At 35.2% G+C, this 9,748-nt stretch overlaps 1 protein-coding gene across 1 annotated transcript; it reads right to left on the bottom strand.

Moving 5' to 3' along the window:
* Positions 1-3,306: 3,306 nt before the first annotated feature.
* QUA1 (Nucleotide-diphospho-sugar transferases superfamily protein) lies at positions 3,307-5,648 on the bottom strand. Its single transcript, XM_078967825.1, has 3 exons — positions 5,259-5,648; positions 3,923-5,176; positions 3,307-3,838 (listed from the first exon to the last, which is right to left on the bottom strand). Exons 1-3 carry the CDS (start codon positions 5,469-5,471, stop codon positions 3,563-3,565), a joined length of 1,743 nt encoding a protein of 580 aa, XP_078823951.1. The 5' UTR covers positions 5,472-5,648; the 3' UTR covers positions 3,307-3,562.
* Positions 5,649-9,748: the final 4,100 nt, after the last annotated feature.

Here is a 9,748-nt window from a genome sequence, read left to right as displayed (position 1 = left end):
AACAACATACTATTATTTCTATAATAACTTATTTTTTATAATAACACATCATGTTTTTTTTATAAAAATAAATATATTTGTTTAATTCCTTTTAATATGACATTAATTATGTTTAATTAATTTTATATAAATATATAAAATATCTTTATTTTCTATTAAATAAAATTAAATGGAATTAATATCATAATGGTTGATTATCTTAGTATTTGTAGCAACATAGTTAAGTATCACCTAACAGACCTTTTTTTTTTTTTTTTTTTTTTTTTTTTTTTTTTTTTTTTTTTTTTGAAAAGTTTATCTTATATTATATATTCAAATTTTGACAAAACTAAATAATTTTTTAAAACTAAATATCAAAAGTTTATATCGAATTAATATAAAATTTATTGTACTTATATTATGAATCAAAACCAAAAGATATTTTCAAAACCACATATTTATATTTTTAAAATAAAATAACAACATATTATTATTTCTATAATAACGTATTTTTTTATAATAACACGTCATGTTTTTTTTATAAAAATAAATATATTTGTATAAGATAAATGAAGATAAATCTTAAAAATTACATCATGTAAAAATTTAAAAGTAATAAAATGATGTTTTTATACTTCAAATGTTTTTAGATAAAAAATAGAAAACGAAAATATTTAATTATGTGTTGTAATTTAAATATTTTAGATAAAGTCTGGACAAAAAAAAATATTTATATATTAAAAAATATGAAAAAAGAGGTTTAAAATGTAAAAAGAAAAAAAATGAGGGACTAAAATTGTAATGTTTCAAATAGTCATTGTGTGAAATTTCACAAATGTTCTTTAAAAAAGTTTAAAAAAATGACAGAAATAATTATTATCCAAAATTATTTTAACTTAATGAATCTATTCGACAGACATACATCATTTGTATGTAAGGTTTCGTCCATAGGAACCATCTCAAGAAATCTTTTTTTCTCATTTTAGGGAAATCTATAGAGTTAAATGATCATTCATAAATTTTTTTCTAAAAAATATTTATATATGTTCATTTTTTATGCATGTTTTTGTAAGATTTTTTTTATCAATTATTATTTTTCTTCAAATTTGTTCTCACTTTATTCGACATTCGTATTATGCATGTAAGATTATTATGAAAAATAAAGCATGATAAATTTTGTTTTTTAAAAATTCCTTTTTACAACTATGCAAAAAAATAAATTTAGAAAAGATGTAAAAAAACCCTTGTAAAAGTAGTAGTAAAATAATTGAGGCAAAAAGTTATAAAAAGTATAGTTTTGTAAAATAACTAATATTTTAAAATACTAAAGTAAAAATAGTTGTAAAAAAGTATTGTAAAAGACCGTTGTTAAAAGATCGAGGAAAATTTGTAAAACCTCTAGACTAAATTATATAATATATTAAAAGAATGTTCTTTATGAATATGCCATTTATTTTTTTTTACTTATTTTAATATTTTTGATTATTGGAATCAAAATTATTAGACCATTCAAATCGCTTATTTCAAAGTTTATTTGAAATGCCACTCATCAAAAAACTAAAAACTAATGCCACTTGTACTTGGTCTTTCAATTCGTAAAAACCTTGCAAGTGTCATAAATTATTATTTTAATCAATCTGGTTCTTTACAAAAAATATGTGTTATGCCTTTTGCAATAAATACCATAAATTTTCAACCATTCCTTATATATTAATTTTTTAATTATATAATCACATTCAATGTCAAGGCATTTGAAAGGCTTGCAAGCACCACCAATGATGTGGATGCTTTTATATTTTTTTAAGAAACTTTTAATATTTAAAGTTTGGTATAATATTTTAAAAAATTGATGATTTTTGTCACTTTTCTAAAAACTTTTTAATTTCAATTCTTTTAATTCTTTAGCTATTTTGACACTTTTTGTCCTTATAGTTAAAATTTTTACATTTTTTCTTAAAAAAACACAAAAAACAACCCGTGACGAAACCCGAGTTTCTCTGCTAGTTCATATTAAAAAATTAAATTTGGATTAGACTAATAAAAAAAGATGGGGGTAACCAGTAGCTAGCAATTAGTAAGTGATATTGGCCAATTTGGGACAATATACATGGTTTGTTAAATCTTAATGTAATAAAGTGTAAATTGATGTCCTAAATACATTTGGAATAGTTTTTTTTTTTTTTTTGAACAACCATGTTAGTATTTGTTTGGGATTGAACCCAACACCTCCTGGTTAGAAACTCATAAAACCATAGGGAGTGGGTGCGGCCTAAATCGCACTCCATCCGCCACATCATCACACACACTGCCCGAGTGTGATCCAGGTGCAGTCTAGGCCGCATTGCAGCCTTCCAGGGGTGCACTCCCCTTTCTCTCTCTCCCCTTTTACTTGCTCTCTCTCTCATCTCTCAACTAATCATCTTTCCTTCTTTTTCTTTTCTTTTCTCTCTCCTAACCGTTTTCCCACTCTCACCTTGTGGTTTCAAATTGATAAAATGAGAAAGTTGTAATCTACGTGGCATAGTAGGGGGTACGTTTTCAGTGACACCATTCCCTCTAGCCTAATTAGACGCTTCTAAAAAAATAAATCCTATGTAGGTTCTTTATATATATATATATATATATATATATATATATATATACACACACACACACACACACACACACAAACAAACAACCTTATATTAATTAGTTTTCTACATATTTTGTACAAAAATGTGTGCTAAACTATGATAAAATGCTAAAAATTTTAATAAGCTTAATTTATAAATAAATTTACTATACACAATCAATTATTATCAATTTAATTTATATAATAATATCACAAGCAATAATATTAAATATTGTTCAGTATTTGGATAGGTTGAATGTATATCTTTAATTGCTTCCAAATTGATATTGATTAAATGTTCTTTTCTCAGCAGTCTATACTTATCAGGTTATAATAATAAATTATGATGTTCTGAAACTGACTTTTTTTTAAATAAATTTGAATTCACAACTAAATCATTTATTTCTTATTCCTTTATTAGAGTTGACAAAGATAACAAAAGATTAAACAGTCTTTGGATTTAAACTTGCTAACTCAAGCTTGTTAATTTAGAGTTATATATATTTTCAATATCTAGACTCTTGAAAACTGATTTAACTGAATTTTTTTTAAAAGAAATTTGAATTCACAACTAAATCATTTATAGAATGTTCATAAGTCCAAAAAGGTACAAGAATTAATTGCTCTCCTAACTCGATAACAACATCTATGGAGATATTATGGTGGAGATCTAAGCCAACTGCTAGCAGTATAAGTCTATAAGAATTATAAGAGGGTACTGAAAGCATTAGTCATGATTACTGGTATATTATATTATATATATGTTCTTCTGAAGTCATTAAGTAAACAAATAACAAAATAAATTAACTCTGGACTCTGGAGCTATAAACACTTCAGAAACAAATTTCAAAACTAGAACAGAAAAAGGATGATGATGTCATACTTGGAAACATATGAACTCCACAGCATCTGACAAAGATTTCAATTTGCATGCTATCTTTAAAGGGCTTTAGCCATGACTGCATCATAAGTTTAATGACCAAAATTGCAGGCCTGAACAAACTCCATATCGTAGTCAACATACTTTGTCCAAAGTGGACGAAACTGATTCATGGCAATATCAAGCCATGGTTTCATATTCCCATTGAAATGAACAACTGCAGCATTATGAATCTCCTCCATGCTTATGCTTGGATTATAACCAAGCCCAAGAACATGCCAAGATTTCTCCAATGGTTTGGTTGTGGAATAGAATGTGATCAGACCAGGTGGCAGTGTCCCCAATTTCCATAAAGTTCGGTTTTCATTCTGCAAAAAACATGAAAATCACCATTCCTATATGGTTACAAAAATATGAAACAAAGAAAACTTTCATGAAAACCTCTATCTTACCAGATTTTGCCAGTAATGGTACTCCTCAGTGCACTTCTCCCTCCTCCAAGCATCCAAATCAAAGAAGTTCATACCATAAGCCCAGGCACAGGCCTTGGGATTAAACTTCTCCTTGATTAAAGGATGGGAAAAGTTCATGTATTGTGAATACCTATGGAAAGACCCAAAACAAGTCTCAACAGCTCCATTCACTTTTCCATCCATGTCTATCTTCCAAAGTCCAGTCAAATCCTTCTGAACAATAATATCATCATCCAAGAACAGAACCCTGTGCAGTGTTGGGTACATCTCTGGTAAGTAGAATCTCAGATGATTTAAGATGGAGAGATACTTTGGGTTCCTAAACTTCATGTTGGTTGTATCCTTTGTTGCGTTTTCAAGCTTATTCTCAAAGTAAAACCTTTGCAGATTTGCAGATTCTAGCTGTTTTAGCACTGGGACATATGAAGAGTTCAAGAACTTGTAATCCTCCACTGCCTTTATTTCAATATGAGCACCGTTATATTCTTTCATCTTGAACATAACTTGCATTGCACCTAGATTCATCTTATCTGTCACAACATGAAAAACGTGCTTCCATGGCTCTTTTGTGTTCTTCACGGCTGAATTAACTACAACTGAAGCAGCTATCACGTTATCAGAAAAGATAGCATAGTGATAAAGCTTGGGATCATCAAATTCAGCCGGTCGTGGTTTGCCTTCATCAGAATACTTATCTGGATGCGCGATTCTCTCTTCCATCAACCTCATTGTGAGGCAGTGCAAGCTTTTAGGTATTGATTTTGCGGCGATCAAGCTGGAGAAAGCACCTTGCTTCTTCGCCTTGGTTAATTGCTCATTAACAGAGAATATCGAATCTTTCAGCTTCTGAATCTTAAGCTGATTATCGAATGACTCTTTCGCATCGGCAATCACTTGTCTGGTCACCTTAATCCGCTCCTTCACCTCCTTCTCAAACAGCCGAAGTGTTGGCTCGTGGATTGAGTTTGCATCGGAGTCGGACAATGCTTTGTAAGCAGGTTTCGATAACAGATCTGTGTAGTTGCGTGAAAGATCAGCAAAAACCCTAACGAGTTTCGAATTTTCGAGCTTCAGTTTACGAGCGTAGGTAGCGTAAGCCAGAGCTAGCGATCTGTGATCATCTGCTTGCTTTCGGATCTGATCAAATCTAGGTTTTAGTGGATCAGATTTCAATGCAAGTACAGACCTCCGAGACGATCCAGCTACGTTCTTATTAAAGGAAAGTCCCTGATTCTACAACGAACACAATCAATTAAGACATTATTAATTACGCATTCAATAAGTTAACAATTATGTATAAGGAAAATGTACGAACAATGTTGGAATCAGAAAAAATGACGTCGGAGGATGAGGTAAAGGTGAAGGAAACAGTGAAGAAGAGGACGACGGCGACGGTGATAGCTGATGCTAGGAACCTGAATGTAACACCGGCAACCGCAACCGGTGGTCGTGTCGATGGACCATTAAATCCAAATTTTCGTTCGGAGTTTGAAGTGCGAGAGCTCCGAATGCTCCCGGATATCGCCATCCGTCCCGAAATTGAGTAACCGACACAATATCCGGTGAAAGCGTGTTGGTATTTACACACACACTGAAAGATGAGCAGAAGAAGACTGGTCCAGCCGAGCGTAGGCGATTGGGAAAACGATATCTGACGGTGGGAACACGGTGTTAATTGTCAACTAATCGGCTCGGATCTGCCATTCTGCCTAATATATTTAAAATTTGGATTTTAAATAGATTATGTTTGATTTTATTAGGTGTTGTTCACTAAAATCAAATATCAGGTAAAGTCCAAAAAAATTGATTTCTTTATAGAAAAGTGATAAAAAAAAGTTAAACGGAATAATAAACAAAATTAAACAGAATAATAAAAACCACAATTGTTTACATAAAATGTCGGGAAACTGATAATTGTTTACACTTCTTGACTCTATGCCGTAATTTTGAATTTGTGTTAGTGATCCTCATAAAAGTATATATGTTCTTGGAAATTAAGATAAAAGTTATTGATTATTTTTTTAATAGAAAACTAGAGGATGTGACCCGCTCTGCGTGGGGCGAAGGGTGTTGTTTTTGTTTAACGCGTGTTTAACCTGAAGTTGAACAAGCTGACGGTGAATAATTGTTATCCACTCCCGATGATAGATGATCTTTTCGATCAGTTGCAGAGGGCATCTTGTTTCTCCAAGATAGACCTGAGGTCCGGGTATCATCAGGTCAGGGTTAGGGATGAGAACTTCGAGAAGACCGTGTTCCGGACTCGTGGACATTACGAGTTTGTGGTGATGTCGTTTGGGCTCACCAACGCTCCTGCAGTATTTTATGGACCTGATGAATCAGGTCTGTAGACCAATGTTCGATCGCTCGGTCATCATATTCATCGACGATATCTTCGTATACTCCAGGACTCGAGAGCAGCATGAGGAGCACCTTCGGGAGTTATTGGGAGTTTTGAGGCGGGAACGACTTTATGCCAAGTTCTTAAAGTGCGAGTTTTGGTTACGAGAGGTTCAGTTCCTTGGACACCTCGTTAACCATGGCCAAAATCTAGGCGGTTATGCAATGGGAGGTTCCTAAATCTCCCTCTGATATCAGGAGCTTTCTAGGATTGGCAGGGTACTACCGGAGATTCATACAAGATTTCTCAAAGATTGCAGTACCCCTCACTCGTCTGACGAAGAAGGGGGTAGATTTACGGTGGGGCCCCGAGCTGTAGAGGGTGTTTGAGGCCCTCCGACAGCGTATATGCGAGGCTCCAGTATTGACTCTTCCGGAGGGTGTCAAGGATTTTGTGGTGTTCTGTGATGCATCCATCACGGGACTAGGAGCGGTCCTCATGCAGAGGGGACGGGTGATAGCCTACGCATCACGGTAGTTGAAGCCACACGAGACGAGATACCCTACTCATGATTTGGAGGTGGGAGCGGTGGTATTTGTTCTCAAGATTTAGAGACACTATCTCTATGGGTCCGTTATACCATATACATGGATCACAAGAGCCTAAGACACATTATGGAGCAGCCGAACTTGGACATGAGACAACGCAGGTAGCTGGATGTAGTCAAGTACTACGACTGTGAGATCTTTTACCACCCAGTTCAAGTGAACGTGGTGGCGGACGCTCTTAGTCGCAAGTCAGCTGGATTTTCCACTCCGACAATATGTATGAGGATATCAGTGGATTCTCCACTTGTCGATTTGATTAGAGAGGCTTGGGATGAGGGCATGCGACCAGAGAACTGGAAACTGGAGAGGATCAGGGGCGAGAACACCCAATTTATGCAGGATAGTCGAGGATTATTGACCTGATGCGGTCAGGTATGGGTTCCGATGTCTAGTGAGGTCAGATAGATGGTTATGGAGGAGGCTCATAAGCCTTACTTCTCTATTCACTCGGGAGCCACTAAGATGTATCGGGATTTGAGTTTGAGCTACTAGTGCTCGTGCACGAAACAAGAAATCGCTTGGTATGTCGAGAGGTACTTGACCTGTAGGATGGTCAAGGACGCATGGCAAGCTGTAGACTCTATAGATTCCAATGTGGAAATGGGAACAAATCACGATGGACTTTATTACCAAGATGTCAAGAACGACGAAGGGATTTGATGCTATATGGGTCATCATAGATCAATTGATCAAGAGTGCCCACTCCAGGCCATATGGGAGAGCTCATCGGCCGTGAAGCTGGCCGACGTGTATGTCCGCGAGATCATTACTAGCCATGGAGTTCCGGTCTCTATTGTTTCTGACCGTGATGTTAGGTTCACCTCCCGTTTCTGGTAGAAGTTCCACGAGGAGTTGGGCACACAACTGCACTTTAGTACGACTTATCATCTGTAGACTGACAGCCAGAGTGAGCGGACCATCAGACCCTCGAAGACATGTTGAGGGCTTGTCTCATCGATTTCGGTGGGAGCTGGGATTCCCACCTACCCCTTGCAAATTTCGTCTATAAAAACAACTATCATTCCAACATTGGCGCCCCACCTTTTGAGCTGTTATACGGGTAGAGATGTCGCACCCCAGTCTGTTGGGGGTGTGTAACACCCGTGTTTCTAGGCTAGGCATTAATATTGATGTATTAGTCTACGTTAACCTCTGTAACTCGCTTTGAAGTAATAAAGATGTATTATTTGAGTATTATGTGTTTATTGTTTAATTATGTGGCTTAAATGAATTAAGAATAAAAATAAGACGTACTGGTTGTGACAAGGATTCCGAATATATAAAGAATGTCGAAATCCGAGTTATAACAAAGAAGTTATGACATGTCGAAGTTTCGCGACAGAACTGGTACGACACAGCATGATCTAAATAGTGAATTTACGATAGAGTGATATTTAGCCTTAGTGATTTCTAGCCGAAACAATCTAAACGAGAATCGAATATCTCGTTGATAGTAGTCCAACAGTAAAAAGACAGACTGAAACAGACGTCGGATAAAGAAGTTATGAGTTTATAACGGAGTTTTCCTGTCCCGGTCTACTAAAAATAAATATAATAAAAATTAAAGTCAAAATTAGCCAACGGAGTCTAAATGAGAGTTGTAAAGCATAATCTCACCTATGTGTTGATATAAAGAACGTCAAAAACGGATCTCGTATGCGAAAGTTATGAATTTCTGAAGTTTGGGGCGCAAACCCCAAAGCTGTGTCAGAGACCACGACGTGAAAACAGTTTTCACGACATGAAATGTCTTCTGACGCCTTCTGGATCCTGACAGAGCAAGTGGACTGATGAAGAATGCAATGACCTATACCTGACCAAGCTCACGACGTGAAATGGTGGTTCACGACGTGATATCTGAAATTTCAGCCCTATAAATAGAAACCGAAGGCAACCGGCCATGGTTGCTAATTCCTTCACTCACTCACTCCCGATACCCTCTCTAGCCTTCTTGAAGTATCCCCGAAGCCCCGGTATCATCTCGAGACCCGAAGCGAGTCCCGAAGCACCGAAGATCCCGAGAAGAAAAGAGTTTCCGATCCGAAGCTCTGCCCGCGAGAAGCCCGATGTGTGAAGATATCATGGTTTCACCGAAGAATACTACACTTAGATTCGTAGTGCTGTCCGATAAACATCTTATCAAGTGAGTGTATAGTCCCTTTCATATACACGATTTTAATACAAGTATTGATGAATGTATTAGATATATGATATGATTAAGTGTGTGGTTGCTTTCTGATAATACACATATATGAATTATACTCTATGAAATACGTGCTATGTGATTATATACTATTTGTTATGTGGTATGAGTATTGAATGAATATGTTATACAGGTTTTAAGTTGTATATAAACAAATATATTTTATCTACAAATATGTTGGGTAGAACATGGGTAGATAGTGATGTGTGATGAAATAAAAATGATGAGAGGCCTAGATGTGATTGTGATCTAGTTGTCCAGCAGAATATAGATGACGACCACGGACTTTACCAGACAGTTTTGTGGAACGCTAGTAGGCTCATAACCTGTAGGTAGGGCTGTAAACGAACCAAACGAACACGAACAAGGTCTTGTTCATGTTCGTTCGTTTAAGTTAGCCGAACAACAAACGAACACGAACAGATAAACGAACGAGATATTCTTGTTCATGTTCGTTCGTTTATCAAATTACCTTGTTCATGTTCGTTCGTTTATGTTCGTGAACATGATAAACGAACATAAACGAACAAACATAAACGAACAAAGATAAAAAAAAACACAATTGAACATATATGAACATAAACGAACATATAATATAGCAATATAATAAAAAATATATATAAATGAATATAAATAAACTTAAACAAACGAAA

The sequence above is a fragment of the Lactuca saligna genome, chromosome 8, assembly GCF_052625555.1.
Source record: "Lactuca saligna cultivar CGN05327 chromosome 8, ASM5262555v1, whole genome shotgun sequence".
In the NCBI taxonomy this organism is placed as follows: domain Eukaryota; kingdom Viridiplantae; phylum Streptophyta; class Magnoliopsida; order Asterales; family Asteraceae; genus Lactuca; species Lactuca saligna.
This window is presented reverse-complemented; position numbering and strand designations above follow the sequence as displayed.

What these genes read in the sequence shown, in the direction of transcription:
- QUA1 (XM_078967825.1), bottom strand. Translation starts at nt 5,471, where the DNA reads ATGGCGATATCCGGGAGCATTCGGAGCTCTCGCACTTCAAACTCCGAA. An exon ending in TTTTTTCTGATTCCAACATT is followed by an intron (nt 5,177 to 5,258) that starts GTTCGTACATTT and finishes TGTTCGTTGTAG; the next exon opens with AATCAGGGACTTTCCTTTAA. An exon ending in ACCATTACTGGCAAAATCTG is followed by an intron (nt 3,839 to 3,922) that starts GTAAGATAGAGG and finishes TGTTTTTTGCAG; the next exon opens with AATGAAAACCGAACTTTATG.